The sequence below is a fragment of the Anolis carolinensis genome, chromosome 4 (assembly GCF_035594765.1).
Source record: "Anolis carolinensis isolate JA03-04 chromosome 4, rAnoCar3.1.pri, whole genome shotgun sequence".
NCBI lineage: Eukaryota > Metazoa > Chordata > Lepidosauria > Squamata > Dactyloidae > Anolis > Anolis carolinensis.
In genome coordinates, this window is record NC_085844.1 from 251,413,440 (window position 1) to 251,436,243 (window position 22,804).

The 22,804-nt window shown below is 40.7% G+C and overlaps 1 protein-coding gene across 1 annotated transcript; it reads left to right on the top strand.

Moving 5' to 3' along the window:
• The first annotated feature begins 1,288 nt into the window (after nt 1–1,288).
• LOC107983563 (uncharacterized) lies at nt 1,289–17,000 on the top strand. The gene is made up of 7 exons (XM_016997588.2): nt 1,289–1,555; nt 3,299–3,448; nt 6,899–6,966; nt 8,373–8,418; nt 9,609–9,672; nt 14,536–14,612; nt 16,078–17,000. Exons 1-7 carry the CDS (start codon nt 1,523–1,525, stop codon nt 16,099–16,101), a joined length of 462 nt encoding a protein of 153 aa, XP_016853077.2. The 5' UTR covers nt 1,289–1,522; the 3' UTR covers nt 16,102–17,000.
• The last annotated feature ends 5,804 nt before the right edge of the window (nt 17,001–22,804 follow it).

Below are 22,804 nucleotides of genomic sequence, written 5' to 3' on the forward strand. Positions count from 1 at the left end.
AATCAGTTGGCTCCGCCCCCTTCTCCATGGCAACCAACTCATGGTGCAGAGTAACTGAAATATTAACCCTTTTTAAAACACAGTTAAACATGGCATCTGTAAATAAAATATCACACTTTGTTACACTGCCTTTCTCAACCCCGAAGGGGACTCAAGGCGGCTTACAGATAGGCAACATCCAATGCCTTAAAAACAATATACAATTAAAATAAACATTTAAAATTAAAATTAAGATTAAAATTGAAATGTGTTAAAACATTTAAAAACATTACAATCACAATTTAAAACCATGCTATAAGATGATGGGTGGACCAGACTCCTCCTGTCTGCCACAATTTTGGAATAGTAAAGTGTTTCTTATATAGCATATTTCTTGCTGATGTTGTTCCAGAGAGTTAGGAATGAATGACAGGTTGTTTTCCAGCTAAACTTGCTGATTCCATCAGTTCTGGACAGATGTTGATTTTCCTTCTTAAGGAGCCATTGTGTTTGCTTCCTTAACTTAAAAGAGTAATTATTTCTGGTAATGTATGTCACAGTATTTTGCAGTGCAGCAATAGTTGGATGGAATCAGTGGAACACAGAATGAAGTGACAACCGAGACTTTAGTAAAACTATATACAAACTTTCACTGTAAGCAGTAATAATCAAGACAAACAAGCTTGCAGACAATGGACGAACACAGGACTTGATTCTTACTCTAGGCAGATAGCACTCGACTCAACTCAGAACTGAACGCAATCAGTAATGCACACATACTTGTGTCTGGACACTCCCTGATTCCAGCCACACATCAAGGTAATCACAGCTTCTTAGTAATTAACTCTTTCCAGACTATAGTACACTCTGGATGATGCAATCAGTATGCAATATAGGCAAGACACAAATTTCATTTAAACACTACCAATACACAAATCGCACATTAACAATGTAAACATGTTGTTTTCCACCAAGAGTTAATTTAATTTGGTCGTCAGTGTCAGCAGTTTTCATCAGCAACTTTTAATTACAATTCATGAATTCCCTTTTTGTAGTTTTCCAGGCCCCATTTCTTAGAGTGGCATCTTTAGGCTATATAGGCCCCAACCAAACACCTTTCATGCCATTTCATTCAACCCACTCATCATTTATTCATCACACCAGCTCTGAAGAGGCTGAGTTATGCCTTGACAACTGGTTTATGGACTCTAAGGGTACATCTGCACTGTAGAATGAATGCGGTTGACACCACTTTTAACTGCCATGGCCTAATGCTATGGAGTCCAAATTGTAGTTTGACAAAGCACCAGCACTTTCTGGCATAAAAGATTAAAGAGCTTGTAAAACTACAGTTCCAGGACCCATCGCATTGAGCCATGGCTGTAAAAGGATAGTTGAATTGCATTAATTCTACAGTAGAGATGTACTCCCAGTTGAGTAAATAAAACAACAGACAACAAACAAACAAAGGAAGACCACCTTCATCCCATTTCTAATCTGTTTCTTGTCCATTTTTTCTAAGGTTGAAAATTTCCAAAAACAAATGGAATCCATGCCTGACTTTTCGATGCCTGCGGTAAGTTTCTCAACAGATTTCGGGCAATATTATGGTCAGAGTTAAATTAACTTATCTCAAGTGGGAAATGTGTCTTAGATTAAAATGAATGGGGTCCCAATGTAATATGTATTACCTAATAATATTTGCAGATTGAAAGATTTTCCACCTCTCAGTTCAGGTTTGACAGCCACTTCATTATGTATAGCTGATAGTGTTGTGCATTTGTGTGGAATTGCTGTTTGTTTTGTGTAGTTTCATTCATGTTGTCTCATTATCGTATTTGTGTCCCACTAACAAAAATGGGAGGCCTATACGACACACATTTTCGTCTGGCTTATGAAAAAATGAAAATTTTCGGGCCATTGGCTGCAATGGGAGGGCTTCTGAGGCTCACTCCCTCCCCCCCCACACACACACACAGTTTTTGGCCTAGAGGGGTGAAAATCACCACACAAGGAGGGCATTTTGACCACTTTTAGCCCACCAACTTTTAAAACGTTTGGTTCTTCTCCAGAGTACTACTGTTATTATTATTAATATTAATATTATTATATTAAATTATTAAATAATTATATTAAATAATTAAATAAATAAATATTATTAACACCCATTGGCACACATCAGCTGTCATGGGGAGGCACTCCTCTCTCAGATTCAGCTTAGGGTCCCAGAATAACTATCTTTATGAATATGAATATGAATATTATTATTAAGACCCATTGGTCCACATCCAATGCAATGGGAAGGTTTTCCTCTCCCAGGCTCAGCTTAGGGTCCCAGAGTAACTACTATGCTATTAATATGAATATGAATATTATTATTAAGACCCATTGGTCCACATCTGATGCAATGGGAAGGCTTTCTTCTCCCAGGCTCAGCTTAGGGTCCCAGAGTAACTACTATGCTATTAATATGAATATGAATATCATTATTAAGACCCATTGGTCCACATCCAATGCAATGGGAAGGTTTTCCTCTCCCAGGGTCAGCTTAGGGTCCCAGAGTAACTATGCTTATTAATATGAATATTAATACCCATTGGTACACATCAGATGTATTGTCAGCATGAAAGTAAAACAAAAGCAAGCACGATGACTGCAGCTTTCATTTTTGCATCGCCTCTCGTTTCCTACAAAAATGTCACCATTCGTTTTGTGTTGATGAACAGTCAAAACGAAACAATAGCATGAAGGAAAAGAAGGAAAAAAATTTGTGCACATCTCTAATAGCTGGCATTCATGTGCCAAATACCTACAGGAAGGCCTTGAATAAGCTGCTTAACTCCTGTATCCAAGTAAAGGATTCATTTGAGTTTCAAGATGAAATTAATTTCTGAGGCAAATGTGATGAAGGAATACCATATAGTTTCAAAATTAGCCACAACAGTGTCTCAATTTGCTTCAGTAATAACAAAGTTTGTCCTTCCATCCTACATCCAAATCATCTGTAAAATGAGGGCCAGGGATGCATCTACATTGAGGAATTAATGCAGTTTGGCACCACTTGAACTTCCATGACTCAATGCCATGAAGCCCTGGGACTTGTAGTTTCATAAGATCTTTAGACTTCTTTGCCAAAGAGTGCTGGACCCTCACCAAACAACAACTCCACGAATCCCATAGCTTTGAGTCAGGGCAGTTCAAGTGGTGCCAAAGTGCATTTATTCTACTGGGCAGATGCAGTTTTCTCCATAGCAGTTCTCTGCAGAATATATTCCAGATTAGATCTTTATATATTACTTTATTCTCTTTTTTCTTCTAGAATGCCCACATCACCTCCCTACATATCTCCCATAGAGCTCCAATGCTTTCCATGACCACAGGGTCAATCAAAGCTTATCAGGAAATGGAGCTCAGGGTCTATGGGTCTCGCCCAAGGCCCCCAAATAAGCACTTCTGTACCTTTAAAATGGTGAGTATTGGGCCCGTGAGGCCTGTTTGGGGTCAGCATTCAATAGGCCTCAGAATGTCCTCAGAGGAGGCTCAATATGGTCAAAAATGGCTATAAAGCACTATGAGGAATGACTTAGGGAGCTGGGAATGGAGGAGAAAAGTCAGAGAGGTGGATGGAAGATTATCTTTAAAGACCCAAATGAAAATCCTAAGGAACCTAGAATCCCAGAGTTTGAAGATACCACCTGAAGCCTTCCAGTCCAGTCCACTCCTCTTCTGCCAGATAGGAAGGCACCATCCAAGACCTCCCAATAGATGGCCATTCAGCCTCTGCTTAAAACCTCTAGAGAAAGAGACTCCATTGGACTCTCAGGAAGCAACAGATTCCATTCATGGAGAGCTCTCCCCAATATTCAGGTGAATCATAGAATCTTAGATGTGAAAGAGTCCTCTAAAGGCATCCAGCTCATCTCCATTCTGTCATTCAGGAATATATAATTTAAGCTGTTCCGACTGGTAGGCCATTCAGCCTCTGTTCCAAAACATTTCAAGAAGGAGACTTCAATAGACCCCAAGTGCTCTATATTCCTCTAGAGTTTGAAAGGACCCCCAAAGGCCATCAAATCCAACCTGCTTCTGCAATGTAAGAAAACACAGTCCAAGCCCTCCTTACGGATATCCATCCAGCCTCTGCTTAAGGAGACTCTACTGGATGCTGTGGCAGGGTCTTCCATTGTCAAACAGCTCTTACCATCTGGAGATTCTCCTTAATATCCTTCTTAATATTCAGGTGGAATCCATAGCTTTGTGTCTCAGCCTCAAGTTGTTTTCCTTCACTATATGACAAAATTGATTGAAGAATCCTACCTTTAGGTAGGATAGTGGTGATAAGGAGACCAACTGTGCTCATGATGTTTTGTAAAGGACTTCTTCTTCTTCTTCTTCTTCTTCTTCTTCTTCTTCTTCTTCTTCTTCTTCTTCTTCTTATTTTATTATGACACAGCAAACAAGATAGACATGCTGGATTTCATATCACAAACTCACAAGTCGAACACTTCCCAAGTGTCTAGGACTGTGTGATGTATTTTCGGATGATGCGTGCAGATCCCAGTAGGGTGGCCTTTTGCAGTTGGCAGATCGTGATTTTGTCAATGTCTATTGTTTCCAAATGCCGGCTGAGATCTTTTGGCATGGCACCCAGTGTGCCCATCACCACCGGGACCACCTGCATTGGTTTCTGCCAGAGTCTTTGAAGTTCCATCTTGAGGTCCTGAGAGCGGCTGAGTTTTTCCTGTTGTTTTTCGTCAATGTGACTGTCACCTGGGATGGCAACATCAATGATCCAAACCTTTTTCTTTTCCACAACTGTGATGTCTGGTGTGTTGTGTTCCAGAACTTTGTCAGTCTGGATTCAGAAGTCCCACAGTATCTTTGCATGTTCATTTTCCAATACTTGGTGATCCCACCAGTTCTTTGCTGCTGGGAGGTGGTACTTGAGGCATAAGTTCCAATGAATCATTTGGGCCACATAGTTGTGCCTCTGTTTGTAGTCTGTCTGTGCGATTTTCTTACAGCAGCTGAGGATATGATCAATGGTTTCGTCGGTTTCCTTGCAGAGTCTGCATTTTGGGTCATCAGCTGATTTTTCGATCTTGGCCTGAATTGCCTTTGTCCTGATGTCTTGCTCCTGGGCTGCAAGGATCAGGCCTTCTGTCTCCTTCTTCAGGGTCCCATTCATGAGCCATAGCCAGGTCTTCTCCTTATTATTATTATTATTATTATTATTATTATTATTATTATTATTATTATTATTATTATTTGATGCACAACGAGATTAGCACACAGTAAATAAGATCACTATGCTGGCTTTTGTACTGGATCTCACATAGGACGCTTCCCAAGTGTCTAGGACTGTGTGATGTATCAGCAAATATTTATTTATTTATTTATTTATTTATTTGCAGTATTTATATCCCGCCCTTCTCAGCCCAAAGGGAACTCAGCGGGATCACAATGCACATATACATGGCAAACATTCAATGCCATTATTAGACATACAACACATACAAACACAAATAGAACTAATTTGACATTTTCCAACTTCTGGCTTCAGGAGGTTGTGTTCGATTCTGGCCACAGGGGGAGCTGTTGTTACATCCACTATGATGCCGAGTCCCTTTGGATCATATCTTTCCTCCTTGCTCTTTGATCACCGGCAGTTTTATGGTGTCGTAAATTAAATTACCTCCCTTCTTAAGAGGTCCCTAATTTCTCAATGGCTTCAAACTACAGGAAAGGAGATTCCACCTGAACATCAGGAACAACTTCTTCACTGTGAGGGCTGTTCGGCAGTGGAACTCTCTCCCCCGGACTGTGGTAGAGGCTCCTTCTTTGGAGGCTTTTAAACAGAAGCTGGATGGCCATCTGTCGGGGGTGCTTTGAATGCGATTTCCTGCTTCTTGGCAGAATGGGGTTGGACTGGATGGCCCATGAGGTCTCTTCCAACTCTACTATTCTATGATTCTATGATTCTGTGATTCTCTACTCACAGCTGCAGCTGTTTGACAACTGCTTAGGTGGACAGTAAGCTAGGCTACTAAACAGTCGGGTGCTCAATCCGACACAGGCTTTGAACTTGCAACCTTTTGGTCTGCAGTGATGTATTGCTGCTGCCGATTAATCAGCTGTGCTACGGCCCGACAGAATAATGCATGCAGATCTGAGTAGAGTGGCCTTTTGCAGCTGACAGGTGATAATTTTGTCAGCACTGATTGTTTATGTTATGTTTATTATTGTGTTTATTTATAGCTTGCTTTTTCTCTCCACAAGGAGGCTCAAATTGGATAAGTACTGGAGTCTCCTTCACTGGAAGGTTTTAAGCAGAGGCTGGATGGCCATCTGTCAAGAGGGCTTGGACTGTGTCTCCCCACATGGCAAAACAGCGGGTGGACTGGATGGCCCTTGGAGGTCTCTTCCAAATCTAGGATTCTCTGATTCTATAATTATAGACCCTACAATCTATAAACAGCAGTAATTGCAGGCTCTTTTGTCAGCCTCCCCATAACCTCCCGTTAATATAAATTGTGCCTCCACAGTGAAATGTCAATACGGTCCCAAAATTTTATGATTAGAGAATCACAGAATCCTAGAGTTGGAAGGGACCTCCAGAGACCATCCAGTCCAATCCCTTTCTGTCACAACTCAGTACTACTGAATCCTGGAACTTATAGTGTGTCAAGGCGTCTTAAACCTTCCCTGCCAAAGAGTGCTGGTAACTCACCAAATCACAATTCCCAGTGTCCCATAGCATTGAGCCATGGACGTTAAAGTGGCATCAAACTGAATCAATTCTACAGTGCAGATCCACCCTTGATCTAGTGTCCTGTCCGCTGTGGTTGCAAACCTACTGCTTCAGAAAGTCCAAGAAATACCCAACTTTTGTGCTAATTTGAGCTTCTTTTTTTCACAGAAAGCTGTTTATGATGTCAGTATTTCTATCGATGACACCAACGTGAGACTCAGCCTTGAACCTCAAAGGTAAAAAAAGGAAAGGGGAAAAAAATCATTGCAATCTTTTTAGTGTTGTTATCTGGCTAAAATCCCCTTTTCTGAAATCATATTTTATTTTATTAAGTGAGCCTAGATTATAACAATCTGGTTCCATGGCTTGTGGTGAGTTTTCCGAACTGTATGGCCATGTTTCAGAAGCATTCTCTCCTGTCATTTCGCCCACATCTATGGCAGGCATCCTCAGAGGTTGAGCTCACCATCACACCTCGCCTCACAATGTCTGTGGATGCCTGCCATAGATCTGGGCAAAACATCAGGAGAGAATGCTTCTGGAACATGGCCACACAGCCCGAAAAACTCACAGCAACCAGTGATTCCGGTCATGAAAGCCTTCGACATATAATCTGGCTCCATGTTTATAGCACCCTTATTTTTATTGCAATGCACCATTATTGTCAATAGGCCTACTCTGAGAAAGGGCATGTGTTTTTGGAAGGGGGAAGGAAGGAGATGGAGTATTACATAATCATTTGCAATCACTTATGACATTAAATCCCAAATAGAGTACATCCATTGAATCACTTTGATTTACTTAGATACTAAGTCAACATTTTGACATTTATTCTTCTCTAACAAGCATTGATCAATAGGTTCCAGGACTTCATTTTTGGGGGAAAATAGATTTTTGCATAAAGGGTGAGATTCATAGGACTAGTTTTGCTTGAAGTTCCCATTTTTAAAAATTGACCATATAACCACAGTCATCTACAGTAGAGTCTCACTTATCCAACATAAACGGGCCGGCAGAATGTTGGATAAGCAAATATGTTGGATAATAAGGAGGGATTAAGGAAAAGCCTATTAAACATCAAGTTAGATTATGATTTTACAAATTAAGCACCAAAACATCATGTTAGACAACAAATTTGACAGAAAAAGTAGTTCTATACGCAGTAATGCTATGTAGTAATTACTGTATTTACGAATTTAGCACCAAAATATCATGGTGTATTGAAAACATTGACTACAAAAATGTGTTGGATAATCCAAAACGTTGGATAAGTGAATGTTGGATAAGTGAGATTCTACTGTAATTGCAAAATTGGGTTTGGAGGCACCTTATTTATAATCACTAGATATGGAACTACAGCCCCACATACATTATCATTTAACACAGTTTGAAATTGCATCTTATGGTCAGTGTAGACTTATATAATTTGCTTTAAATGACCTTCATTATATGAACAACAACCAAGGCATCATAATGGATCTTGATTTCTGCTCCGATGACTGGAACTTTAATGTGTTTTTGATACAGGCTCTTTCTCAGGTTACAAAACAGGAATTTTTACATACATGGAAAGCATTTGGCCTGAAAAGAATATGCACAGAGTGCAACAAGTCTTGACATTGTTTCCTTCTCCTCTCCACAGACTTATTGGACTCTCCCTGATTCGGACTTATATTGGAGTATTTGATGTAAGTAAAATATTGTAGAATCATAAAATCCTAGAGTTGGAAGAGACCCAAAGGCCACCCAGTCCAAACCCATCCCAAGCCCTCCGGGCAGATGCCCATCCAGCCTCTGCTCCAAAACCTCCAGTGAAAGAGATGCCACCAGACTCACAGGCAGCAACAGATTCCACTATTGAACAGTCCTGGCTATCATTAAGTTCTTCCTAATGTTTAGGTGGAATCTCTTTGCCTGCCATTTGAATCCATGGTTCCATTGTGTCCTTGGAGACCTTATTGTCAAGAAAGAGTTAAATTGAGACTCATTCTGCTTCTGACTCAATTTACTTTCTTCTCCAATGATCTAGCAATCTGCAGAAATAAACACATGCTTCTCAGCTGTCTGCTGAAGCTAGTGGCACTTATTTATTGAAGTAATTTACAATATTTACATAGCTTTACCGGAGTGTACCGGTTCCATTGATGGCCGTGAGTGAAGCACTCACTATCTCAAAACTGATGCCTCCCACATTCCAGAGCAAAGACGAATGTCCTGTTACATCCGGAAATCACACATAGTTTCCCTCTAGCAATAACTCTCTACACTATGCATTTAACTCTTGCACTACTGGAATGCTGAATTACTTGTTCAGTACACAGGCACATACAAACAGTTTGCTTTAAACCATAAGTGAAATTTCAACACTGCACAATTCAATATCTTAACATTTATTATACATGCTTATATCCCATCTCTGATGTTGTTTGATTACTATTTTTATTTATTTATTTCAATTATTTATACCCCGCCCTTCTCACCCGAGGGGACTCAGGGCGGCTTACAAGTGGCAATTGATGCCGTTACACTGATATAAAATAAACTAAAATGATTAAAACAGTTAAAACAATCATAAAATAGTCATAAAATAGTCATAAAATACAATATACAAAGTTTAAAACAATGCAAATTGCCTATGCTTATACTAGTGCTTATGGGTTCTATCATGTGATGTAACTAAGCTTCATTTTTTTGGATGCTCACAGGCAAATAATCTACCATGTGCACTTCTTGTAAGATGGGAAATGATTTACTTCATTCATTCATTTCTCCATTGGAATCACGTTTGTGTGCGTGCAATGGTCGGTCTGTCGCAGGTCCCCATCTGTGTCAGTGGCGAGTCTTCAAATCCAATTTAATTTCATGTGTTTTCTTTCAGCATCGGCATATGCGTTCTGCAGTGCTGCAGCTCCTAGCCAACACATATACACGATATGCCAACAGTAAGTACTGTGCGCATTCATGAAAGTGTGTAGATGGAAGGAATGGGAAAAAACTGTTTCCTGCTTAGGGCCTTTTATTTGAGCCTCTGGATTTGAACTGATTTCCTCCAAATTGGGTCATGCATTGGTTTTCACAGTGGTCTCATCTACACTGCCATATAATGATGCTTGAAATTGCATTATGTGGTCAGTGTGGACTCATGATGCAGTTAAATTGCATCATGTGAGTCTGCAGTGACCATGTAGTGGAGTTCCAGACTGCATTATATTGATATCTTATAATAATAAGATAATAATATCAATAATATTGATATTATTGATATAAGCTATCCCATTGAAACTTCTCAAAGATTTTTGCTGCCACTATTTTAACTGCTTGAATTGCTTGAAACTACTGAAATAATAATAATAACAACAACAAATCCTACTTTATAACTAAGAAAATTAACTTTAGTCTTCTACCCCGCCACCATCTCCCTAAAGGGACTCGGGGTGGCTTACGTATGGGACAGAGTGTCCGCAAGACATAAAAACAAAAACAATCCATTAAATCAAGAGCACTATTAAAATAAAAGCATAATAAAATGCAACAATCCAGATAAAAACACACTAAACAGAAAAGCATAAAAACAGATACTTTGAAGCTCCAGACAAAGTTCAACAAAACCAATGGCCGGGATTACTAAGATGGGCATCACCAAGCTATAAAAAGGGCGGTGCAAGGGATAGTGCAAACAGCGTACCATAGGGCCGGGGAAGTGGATGAAATACAGAACTGAGTACTATATAGTAGAGATGTGCACGGTATTTGTTCCTTTTATTTCATTCGTGTTTCTGTTTTCTAGCGTCCATTCAAATGGCACAAAATGGAAAAACCCCTCCCCCCGAAATAAAAAAACACCTCAAAACAAAAGGCAGGTGGGAGCCGGTATTGTCTCCAAGACTGCTTTTCAGATCGATTGCCTCGCATGGCTTGTGGTCGATTGTCATGTAAGGAGCGCTCTTTACTCGGCAATCAGCTGCAGGCCCTGTGAGGCCTGGATGGAGAGGCCCAAAGCCCTGCACCCATAGGCACAAAGCCTGCACCCGATGCTCGGATGTGTAGACCCAAAATCTGCATTCGTAGACCTGGGAGCATTGAGCCTACAGGTGAAGCCCCCCTCCCACCAAAAAAAAAGGGCTGAAAGAAAACAGATCTTTCGCCCCCCCCCAAAAAAAAAATAAACAAAAAAAGTCTGAACTCTCGATTTTGAAAGGCTCAGATGAAAATGGATCAGCCCATACCGAATGCTGGGACATGAAATGGGACAAGGAATGCACACCACTATTTATTTATTTACAACATTTTTACCCCGCCTTTCTCACCCGAGGGGACTCAAGGTGGACCACTACTATATGGCGACCTAGAGACTGGGCATTTATAGCTAGAGACTAGTCGTTCTCAAATGCTTGCTGAAACACACAGGTTTTCAGATCCCTGTGAAAGGAGGACAGTGTGGGGTTTGCCTAATCTCCCTGGGGAGGGTGTTCCAGAGACGGGGGGCAACCACCGAGAAGACCTTTTCCCTCATCCTCACCAGCCTTCCCTGTGATGGTGGTGGAAGCACCAAACTTTTTTTGACCAGGGACCATTTTGACCAGGGCACACTTCACCAGGGACACTTTGACCAGTAGCCACTCTCCAACATTAGTACCAAAAGGGTTATGAATCAGCTTTAGATTTGGTCTGGTTATTTGGGGTGCTGATTCTGAAAACTGCATTGGATAGACCACATCAGCTCTAGTTTCTGATACAGAACATACGCCATCCATTAGTCGCTATCTGCTTGCCTACAGAAAACCATATTTAATAATCTAGAGCTGATGTGGTCTGTCCAATACAATGGTCAGCTCTGCAGAAAAGAGCAGGAATAAAATAAATAAATATATAGCAAAAAGGTTCGTGGACCGGATTTTCATTCTTTTGGCTCACTGTTGGGCTGCGGCCCACAGGTTGAGCACCACTAGTTTAAGGCTTTGTAGGTCACAAGCTGCACCTTGAATTGGGACCAGAAACTTATTGTCAGCCAGTGGAGTTGCTTTAATAGGAGTGTCGTACGCTCCCTGTAATCAGCTCCAGTTAGAAGCTTGGCTGCCGATTTTTGCACCAGTAGCATCTGGATGTTACCAAGGCATGGATTACTGTAGCCAAGTCAGGCTTGTCGCAGCTGGCACACAAGCTTTTTCTGTGCGAAGGCCCTCCTGGCCACCACTGACACCTGGGCATCAAACATCAGCACTGAGTCCAGGAGGACCCCCAGACTGCGGACCTTTGTCCTCAAGGAGGGGTGTGACCACCGTCGAGCACAGGTTGCCACCTTAGACCCTGATCGGCCTTGCGACTGACCAGGAGGTCTTGTCTGGATTAAGATTCAGCTTGTTAGCCCTCATCCAGTCCATCATGGCTGCCAGGAACTGGTCCAGGATCCGGGGAACTTCCTTGGAATTTGGTGGAAAGGAGTAATAGAGTTGAGTGTCATCTGAGCACAGATGACACTCAACTCTACTTTCTTCTCTTAACCAAGACTCAGAGTTGCTCACGACACCTAAAACAATATAAATTACAATTTAAAGCAGTGGTCCCCAAACTTATTTGGCCTACCATCCCCTTTCCAGAAAAAATATTACTCAGTGCCCCCTGGAAATTAATTTGTCAAGACACAGACTCCTCTTAAAGTGCCACACGCACAAATAGTATTAACAAACGTTTATTAAACGAGGTGTTGAACTAAAAAAAACCTTAACTTTAGTGTTATAAACAAAAGGAAATTGTTTCAGCAATAAAAAGGCACTAAAATAGGAGTAGAGAGATAATCCGGATTATCTAGCCAGATAATCTGGTGTAAACACAGTCAAAATGTTCCAGAAAGCAAACGCCACACTATGCTGTGGCACAGAGAGTTAGGAAGAGCTAACTGCTCTTAAAGCAAAGCCAGAAACCGCTGGGGATGTCCAGAGCCATTGTCAAGAAGCAAACCGGAGTCAAGAGCCAAAAATGCCAAACGGAACACCAAAGCAGGGAGCGCTGAAGCGGGAGCGAACGATGTCGTCACCAGGAAACAAACCGGAGTCGAAGAGCCAGAAACGCCAAACGGACCGCCAAACGGAGTGCCAAAGCAGGGAACGCTGTAGCGGGAGCAAGCGAAGTCGTTGTCAGGAAACAGACCGGAGTCGAAGAGCCAGGAACGCCAAACCAGGAAGTAGACCAGACACAGGAACACACGAAGCTGTACAGCCAGGACCCAAGGAGACAGGCAGCAACAAAGCAACGTCCCAAAAGACACCTTGCCTTCTTCAAGGCAATAGTTCTCCAAACTCCACTTTTAACTTACTCATCGGAGTCCGATGCTGATGAGACCTCCGCCCTTTCCTTATTAATCGCAGCTGATCTTGATCTTGTTAGAGGACCTCACCTCTCATCCCTCCAGTCCCTCCATCTCCGTTCAAGACTTAGATCTCCCCATGTCCCAGAAGTATGAGAGGCTTGCCAATCCCCAGATGCAGCTCCATGAGCTGGCTCATCATCCACACTTACTTGAGTCCAATCAGCATTCTCCATCTCGCTCCCAGACCCATCATCCCCGGAAAAACCCTCAAACGTTTCATCTTCCGTGGGAGCCATAAGTATTTCCCGGATCTTCTTTCTTTTCCTCTCCTCATCAGACTCTTGCTCCCGAGTTGACCTCTTAGTCCCTCTACTCTCTGTCAACTCATCATCCTCTAGCATCTCCTCTTCCTCACTGGAGAATCCTTCAAACGTTTCATCCTCAGAGGGAGCCATAAGTATTTCACGAATCCATTTTACCTGCTGTTCCTCATCAGACACCTGTTCCCTGTTACCCCTTTTTCTCCTACTAGCAGTAGTACCAGAACTGCCCCTTGACCCAACTACAACATATTTTTAAAAATTTTTAATAGCAATTAAACAGAAAGATATATGTATTAATGTTTCTACCTTTTTTGTAAAATATAGTAAAGAAAGGTGTAAATTAGAAACATTGAAGTTTGAAATTATGAAACTATTTTTTGAACTCAGAATAGAAAGGCAATACAGTTATTCATCGCCCCCAAATGCACCTGTGGCCATCACCGCCCCCCGGATCACTGCAGTGCCCACCAGGGGACAGTAGTGCCCACTTTGGGAATCATTGATTTAAAGCCTACAACATAGAAACATTAAAATAAAATTAAATATAGAATTTTTAGAAAAGTTAAAAATCATCTAAAATCATTTAAATGGAAAAAAAATCTTGTCAGTAAAACTGAAGGCTAGAAATGGAATTTGTTGAGATCCTTAGATATAGAGAAAAATATAAATATTTATCTAGATAGATAGATAATAAGAAATCTAGATTGCATACAAACACTCTCCTATATGTTTAACAATGGATAATAAGGGACCCTAATGTTATCCATGGATATAGAGGGCTGTAGCTTTTACAGGTTGTCCCAAGGCTGCACCTACACTGCATAACTTTCACAGCCATGGCTCAATGCTATGCCATCCTGGGAGTTATAGTCTCTCAACATTTTTAGCCCTGTCTGCCATTGTTGTGTTGGTGCCACAACAAACTACATATCCCATAATTCCATAGCACTGAGCCATGGCAATTAAAGTAGAATCAAGCCGCATTAATTCTATGGTGTAAATGCAGCATAAGTGAAAGTGTGAATAAGTAAAACTGCATGGATGTGGGGATCATACTGTATATGCATAATATGTACTGTCAGGAGCAGATACAATGATTGTGATCCCATCACGTACACACATAGAGGTACATACATGTGTCCCTAAAAATCTTTACATGACTTTTTCTTTTCCAGTTTTGCTCTCTGCTGGATTCCCGATACCAATGATGAAAGACCTTGGAGTGAAGAATGTCGATGTTGCCTCAGGAGAGGTACGAATCGAGGCTAAAAATGCAAATATATTGCAAAAAGATCAGAGTAAAGTCAGATTTCCAATGGAGAAAAGAGAAAAGCATGTTTTGGGCATCTTACCATAGTTTCTTTGCTAGATGATGATATTATTTTATTATGACACAGCAAACACGATAGATATGCTGGATTTCGTATCACAAAATCACAAGTCAAACACTTCCCAAGTGTCTAGGATTATTATTATTATTATTATTATTATTATTATTATTATTATTATTATTATTATTGTATGACACAGCAAACAAGATAGATATGCTGGATTTCGTTTCACAAAATCACAAGTCGAACACTTCCCAAGCATTTAGGACTGTGTGATGTATTTTCGGATGATGTGTGCAGATCCCAGTTGGGTGGCCTTTTGCAGTTGGCAGATCATAATTTTGTCAATGCCTATTTTCCCAAATTATTATTATTATTATTATTATTATTATTATTATTATTATTATTATTATTATTATTTTCTTACCCGTCGCTCCTCAGCAGTTACAACATAAACACATAATCATTATATGAAATAAACATATTAAAATGTATTTCTACAAAAGACATATATTAAAATACACAGGACAAAGATTAAAAGGTAGTGAACAAAATATAGATGTTCCAGCTGAAAGGAGAGAACTTCTCTCACTTCCGGAAAAGCTGCAAGTGGATCTACGCTGTCAAAGTAATGCAGTTTGACACCACTTTAACTTATATGGCTCAAAGCTATGGAATTTTGGAGTTGTGGTTTGGTAAGGTGCTAACACTCTGTCAGAGAAGTCTAAAGAGCTTGTGAAACTGCAACTCCCAAGACTCCATACTACCAAACCAAGGCAGTCAAAGTAGTTTCATGCAGATTTAATTCTACAGTGTGGATGCAGCCTTACACATGACTGAATCTCCCTTATGATAGAAAAGGAGATTCCAGCTGAACACTAGGAAAAACTTCTTGACCATAAGAATTGCTGTTCAATAGTGGAACTCTCTGCCTCAGAGTGTTGCAGAGATGTTTTCCTTATTGTTGAATGAAGTTATGTCTTATCTCTTCAGTGCAGGAAGGGAAGCCAAATTGGGTAATATATAGGGAAGCAGAAGAAACTGCCCTTTATATTGCTCTAATTTGGGGTGAAAAACAGTATGGGCAGTATTGAGGCAATTTCTCCAACACATACATCTTATAGGCTGCACTCCTTTCTCAGTGTTTCCTGATCCCTCTCCCATTGTTGCAGCAGATTGGGTGTGCTGGAGGGCATTCTATAGGGAGGTAGTGCTGTTTATGCTTGGTACATGCTTGTTGGGAAGAAAGCAATGCAAGAAGTTGGGGTGACTTCGGGTTGACAAGCTGAGGACTACAAAAGTGGGGTCTGGCAATCACATGCCACAATGGCTTTAATGTGTAACATGGGCAGAACTAACACACCTGTGTCCTTTCTCACTCTGTAGAATGTTCTCCTTCTGATGGCCTAATATTCCATTGTGAAGCCAATCCCTCAGAAACAGGACCAGACCTAGAAGAAGACAGAAAGTGCTGCTGGTCCCTCCTGCCCCTGCTTAGGTTGCTTTTATTGTTCCAGTTCACCTTCTTTTGGCTTTCATTTTCTGCTCCGTGGAAGAACGAGACAGAGAAGGAGACCCTGGCTTGGATTCATCTCCTCTGGACCTCAGTGGGATATTTGGTGTCCTTTGCAGGGAGGAGGAAATCTTGCCATAATTTCTACTTCTTTGGTGGGGCATTATTTGCACAGAGATGAGTCTTGTTTCTCCAGGGCTCACTCTATTTGGTTTCCTTTGCTTGCTTCTCTTACTTTGGTAATAAAAAATTCTCCCCTGACTACAAGTTGCCTCCTTTTTTGTGAAACACAACTGAAGTAGAATTCAAAATTTAGGGTCTCTTCTAGTGAAGGAGATGACAGCGTGGGGGTCAGGGTGCATTCTGGGTGGGTTTCTTCAAGCTCCATCAATCATCTTCTCCAGCACCCTGATGAATTGGTTGCAATCGACTGCCACACCAATTCCTGTTCAATGTCAGACTCAAACACATCTGTAGTCTGAAGTCCAAACATTTATTTCAATATCTATAATAAATATTTACAAAGCACAGCAAAAGCCATTGCTCTGAGCTGGCATTTCTATTTAGCCTCTTGCCTTGGCAAGCACCAGCTCAACACACACAGAGAGATAAGAAACATATTCCTCAGTACGAAGGAAGTTCCAACCTCCAAAGGCCGGAAATCATGTCTGATAGGTCATAGCAGGCTGTCAGTCAAAACTAGCCTGCTGTTAACTGTTTCATTACTGAAACACACACTCTTGCAAAACAGCAGAAAACACTTGATTTACATTTCATACACATACAACCATAATCCAACAGGAGACCTGCACTGAATTCTGCAAGGAAGGTTGCGCAACACCTGGTGAGCCTTCCGAGAAGCAAATCAGAATTTCCCTGTCCAAAAAGATTATCTTACCCAAGTTCTGTCAAGCAGAGAGCACTGAAGCCTTTATTCTGTCCAGCTGGTTCAGGATGACGGTCGCAATATGATGCAGAAATAAACCGGCATGCATTTACAGAGAAAACACTTTTTATACATTTCTAGTTTTGAATTTCCCGCCTTTCCCTGCCTCCCAGCCCCACACTGATTCACAAGGAGGTTCTCTGATGTCACAGAGAAGAAGGTGTGGCTAAAGGGCTTGACAGTTTTGTCCAATGAGAAGGCCGGCACTTCCTGTGACGCTAGCCAATGATAGAGGAGGAGGCGTGGCAGCAGGAAAACAAAGAACATACATGTGGAGATGACAGGATTATCTTTGACCGGACTTTGGACAATGGATCGGTTAATAGTTCTTGATCAGTTCCATGAATGGGGTCTATCCCCTGTGGGTTTATCCACTGTGGTGACAGGAATTGGTGATGGGATTAGGTGGTAACTCAAACTTCCAGGAAAAGAAGTGGCCTTTGTCCAAACCGACCTCCTTCCTCCAGGAAATGAGTTCTTTGTAATGTCCAGTAGGGCCTCTCCCCAGGTGGTCTGACACTCAATGTCCTCCGAAATCTGGGACAAGACCTACCAGCAGAGTCTCACTTATCCAACACTCGCTTATCCAACGTTCTGGATTATCCAACACATTTTTCTAGTCAATGTTTTCAATATATCATGATATTTTGGTGCTAAATTCGTAAATACAGTCATTACAACATAACATTCCTGCTTATTGAACTACTCTTTCTGTCAAATTTGTTGTATAACATGATGTTTTGGTGCTTAATTTGTAAAATCATAACCTAATTGGATGTTTAATAGGTTTTTCCTTAATCGTTCCTTATTATCCAAGATATTCGCTTTTCCAAGCTTCTGTCAGCCTGTTTACCTTGGATAAATGAGACTCTACTGTATTATTATTGAATGTATTATTTTACTCTATTTACTATTACTTGTATTATTTTCCTGTATTTATTATTTTTATTATTATTATTATTACATGTATTATTTTACTCTATTATGATTAAAAGGATACATAAGCACATTTACATTGAAGGAGATGAGAATAATGATTTGATCAGAGTTGGACAGTCTTATCTTAAATTTGAGTTTTATGTAAATATTCAAAAACATTTAACCTACTGATGCCTCAATTAATGTAATTTTATTGGTATCTGTTTTTATTTCTGAAATTTGACACCCTTGGCTTATACTGGAGTCAATTTTGTGGTAAAATTAGGTGCCTCGGCTTATATTCGGGTCGGCTTATACTCGAGTATATACGGTATTCAGACTTTTGGCACCTGCCCCTGATTGGCTAAGAAATAGCCCAGCTTGGATATGCTCTGTGATTGTTTGGAGGTTCCTTCTGTATCACAGGTGAGAGTACAGATTCCTCATGGCAGGAAAAAGGACAGGTGACTATTGGATGGTTTAAAGATGCAATCCATTGCAGGGACACTTCCATAGAAGGCATGAAACTGAAGAGGATGATGACATGGGTATGCTGATGATTCCTTGATTGACTTAAGTGTCTAGTTCCAAAGAATACAAAGGTATAGGGCAGATGATGCTGCTGGGAGAGTTCAACTGGAGTTTTTGAGTTCAATGCCATCTGTAAAAACACACATAAAGGTCCTGGTGTCCGCTGACCAGTGTATCTCGGGGGCAGCAATGGCCCGGGACATTGGGGTGGTTTGGGCTGATCCGGGGTCAGGGATGCATACAAGGGGTTTCACAGGGAAAGGAAGAAGGAAGGAAAAGGGATTTGTTGTCGAAGGCTTTCATGGCCGGGATCACAGGGTTGTTGTATGTTTTCCAGGCTGTATGACCATGTTCTGGAACATGGCCATACAGCCTAGAAAACATACAACAACCCTGAAAAGGGGTTTGTTTAGGAGTGGAGAGGCAGGGAACCACACCCAGGGATGATATGGTCTGTAGGAGTAGAAGCCAGTCGCTACGAAGAGAGAAAGGAGAAAAGCGAGTCAAAAAGGATACAGAGAAGGAAGCATAAGTTAATTAGAGGTACTTCTTCTTGGGGAATAGTTTTACAGTTCAAGGGAGAAAGGGGGCTTGAAGCACTATCTCCTGGATCCGGTTCTGTTGCAGGTCCTCTCCGAGACTTGCGCTGGTGCTTCATCCAATTCATAATTTTCCACCTTGGGGTGATGGTGGTGGTGGTGGAGGTGGTTGTGCTTGACGTCACTCTCTAGGAAACTCTAGTTCCTCTGGTGTAATTTGGGGTAAGTTGAAGTTGACCATTGTAAAGGACTATGAACGACTAAGGTTCCTTCAGGCAGGGGGAATCTTTTTATCCCACCACTGCCACCAATTTGTGAAGATGCAACCACCAAAGACTCAGAGAGGAGACCTTTTACTTTTTTTCCTCCTTCTTCTTATTCACTTTAGATGGTAACGCAACTTGGTTTATAATATATGCGATAGAGGCTTAGATGTTGGAGGAACAATAACAAGTTTATTCAGGCACAGAGCTTAGTGGTTACAATGTTGTTTCTCACTTAGAGGCACTTTTATTAACAGTTACAATATTAGAATGAGGTGAGTCAAACTCCCTAAAGTGTCACTTATTTTACTTAAAGTAGTTAGAACTTCTTCCTCTGCTACTTTTAAACCGCAGTCACCCCTGTGATATACGGTCACAGATTCTCTGTTCCTTACCAGGACACAGACTTCATTAAATAAGTCACCAAACTTATTTTAAACCAACTCAAAATGAACAATTGAGTCTCCTTGATCTCCTCAACCTAGCATCAATCTTCCCTGTGCTTCATCAGAGCACAGACTGAATCCCTTTTTTAAAAACTCTGCACTTCTTCAACAAAATGGCAGTTGGGTCCACCTACTTCTCCATGGCAACCAGCCTCTGAGTGCTGAGATGCAATAACTATAATACTTACCCTTTTAAAACACAAACACACAATTAAACATAACATCTGTAAACCAAAAATTCATACTTCATTACAACCATGGAGTCATACTGGAAGACCCAGAGATTCCTAAAGAAGAGTTCTCGCAGTTAAGGAACAGAGGGGTTTTAAAATGGTGTTTCCCTACTTTCGTGGGTGGTCCTGCACCTTTAACCCTTAGACCCAGTGAATGTGAAGGGCTGGCTACATATGGTGAATCTGGACTTGTCAAAATGAATGAAAATGAATTGTCAAAGGAGTACTGGAAAAAATCCATGAAATGATACAAAAAATCATCAAAATAAATATTCAATTGAGACCGGAGTACTTTTTATTAGGAATGATTGACATGAATCTTAACAAGAATCAAGAGATTCTATTTAACTATTTTGTAACAGCAGCCAGAATAGTACCGTAGAGTCTCGCTTATCCAACGTAAACGGGCCGGCATAAGCGAATATGTTGGATAATAAGGAGAGATTAAGGAAAAGCCTATTAAACATCAAATTAGGTTATGATTTTACAAATTAAGCACCAAAACATCATGTTATACAACAAATTTGACAGAAAAGGTAGCTCAATACACAGTAATGTTATGTCGTAATTACTGTATTTACGGATTTAGCACCAAAATATCACGATGTATTGAAAACATTGACTACAAAAATGCGTTGGATAATCCAGAATGTTGGATAAGCGAGTGTTGGATAAGTGAGACTCTACTGTATATGCAAAGAAGTGGAAATCAACAGAAATAGCAACTAAAGAAGAATGGATATTAAAGATTATGGATATAAAGAACATGGATACACTGACATATTACTTGAAAACCCATCATGGCAAACCAAAAAAAGAAACAGATTGGACATTACTGACAACTTATATAGAACAAGAAGAACTTTTTACAAAAACATAATGACGGAGTGGACTTATAATGATAACAAGTACAAAATATTCTATCACATAGAAGAAAAGACAAGAAGTACAATATTTATTTATTTATTTATTTATTTATTTATTTTCTTTTTGTGTGTTTTCGGTTTTTTAAAATCCTTTTCCAACTTTTTTTTACTTATTATATTTTTCTTTCATTTTGATAATTTTTATTTTTATCTCCATTGTTTTTTTTCCTTTTCTCTTTTTTTTCTTCGTATCACATCCCCCCTTTCACTTTATTTCTACATTCACTATTGTTCTCACTCTTTTTATGTTCAAAAACACTTAATAAAAATATTTTTTGAAATGAATTAAAGTAGAGGAAAAACATATACACATACAGTAAATGCTGGGAAATGATATATTTTATTGACTGGAGAAGAGCCGGTTGACATCCCTCCCTGACAAAAAAGAAGAAAGAAAGGAAAGCATTGTTTCTTCCCTGGACCACAGCAGGTCGACAGTTCAAGGAGAAACTGAAATGAAAACACAATTGATTTTTCTTCCATGGTTCAGACCTGGATCCAAGATGGCAGATGAAACAGCCAAAAACGAGACTTGGTCTAACTTGAAGCTCCTTCAGGGTCTCCAATTGGAAACAGCTGCAAAATAAAGGAAGATGATCGGTGGGAGGGAACTGAGTTTAATTCCCCATTTATTTGTAGGATACCATTTGCTATTAGGTTTGACAAAGCACCAGCCTTCAAAGCTAACTTCTAACTGCTAGCCACAAATAGAGTAGCAAGCCACTGAAATAATGGGATTGATGCATGTGTTACATTATGGGTTCAGCAAAATCATTCCATAGGTCTATTTTAGTTTGCAGGTGGATTGAAGTCTAAATGTCCAGAGATTCAGACACTAGGAATAGCAATTACATGTAGGCTGGATCTCTGTCTTGACCAGTACCAAGAAGAGGTTGTCCAACTTGCATTCCTTATGGCTTGCTACAAACTGTTTTAGTAGGAGAGAGCTCAGCTAGATGTTGGCAATTATCTGAAAAGTTCGTAAATCAGGGTTTCTCAACTGGGTTTCCCTGTAATCCTAGGATTCTGAGTGGGGTTGATAGGGATGCCACACACTGAGAGGTTCAAAGGGGACGACCAATAACCCTGGAGAACCCAAAATCCCTGGAGAACGCACCATATCGGCATGATGGCGGTTGAAGAGGTCGGTGAGTACGGCACCCACGCTCTATTCCATGGTCCTAAGGAAGAGAAAGGGTTCATGCTTAAAAGGATGACTTCAGAAACATCCTCCTTTCTGGGCCAAGGTATGGTCCATTGACCACTCAAGCAGGAGAGCGGAAAGAGCATTTCTGTATAGAAAAGGGAAGACCACTCACTCCCCTCTCCATCTACCCAAACCAATGCCCCCAAAGCTTTATTAAGATCTCTGGACACCCACCCAGACAAGACCTCGATGTGAGCCGGGTCGGTCATGTATTTCTCTACCACGAGCTTGGGTGGTCCAGTCTCATTTTGCATCATCTGAATAATGACTTTGATGGTAATGTCCAGAACAAGATGTGGAAGATCAGTCAGAGCCCTGGAAGGTCTGGAAGAGAAAGGGGATCATTGCTTTAGAAGCCCAGAATTGGTATCAAGACCTCCAGGGCCATCCACCCCCTGTCCAAAAACCTCCAGACAAGGAGACTTGGTTGATATCGATAGCGCTGTATGTTGCATTTTTGATTTCTCAGAAAGGTGGGCTCATGCAGATTCCTTTTGCGTTTCCTCTTATTTGAGGAAAACAGAGGCCCCTTCTACACTGCCATATAAAATCCAGGTTATCTGCTATGAACTGGATTATATGGCAGTTTGG

Excerpts from the sequence above, each read along its gene's own strand:
- LOC107983563 (XM_016997588.2), top strand. The coding sequence starts at position 1,523 with ATGGAATCCATGCCTGACTTTTCGATGCCTGCG. Across the intron at positions 9,673-14,535 it reads ATATACACGATATGCCAACA|TTTTGCTCTCTGCTGGATTC; the intron begins GTAAGTACTGTG and ends TTTCTTTTCCAG. Across the intron at positions 14,613-16,077 it reads TCGATGTTGCCTCAGGAGAG|AATGTTCTCCTTCTGATGGC; the intron begins GTACGAATCGAG and ends CTCACTCTGTAG.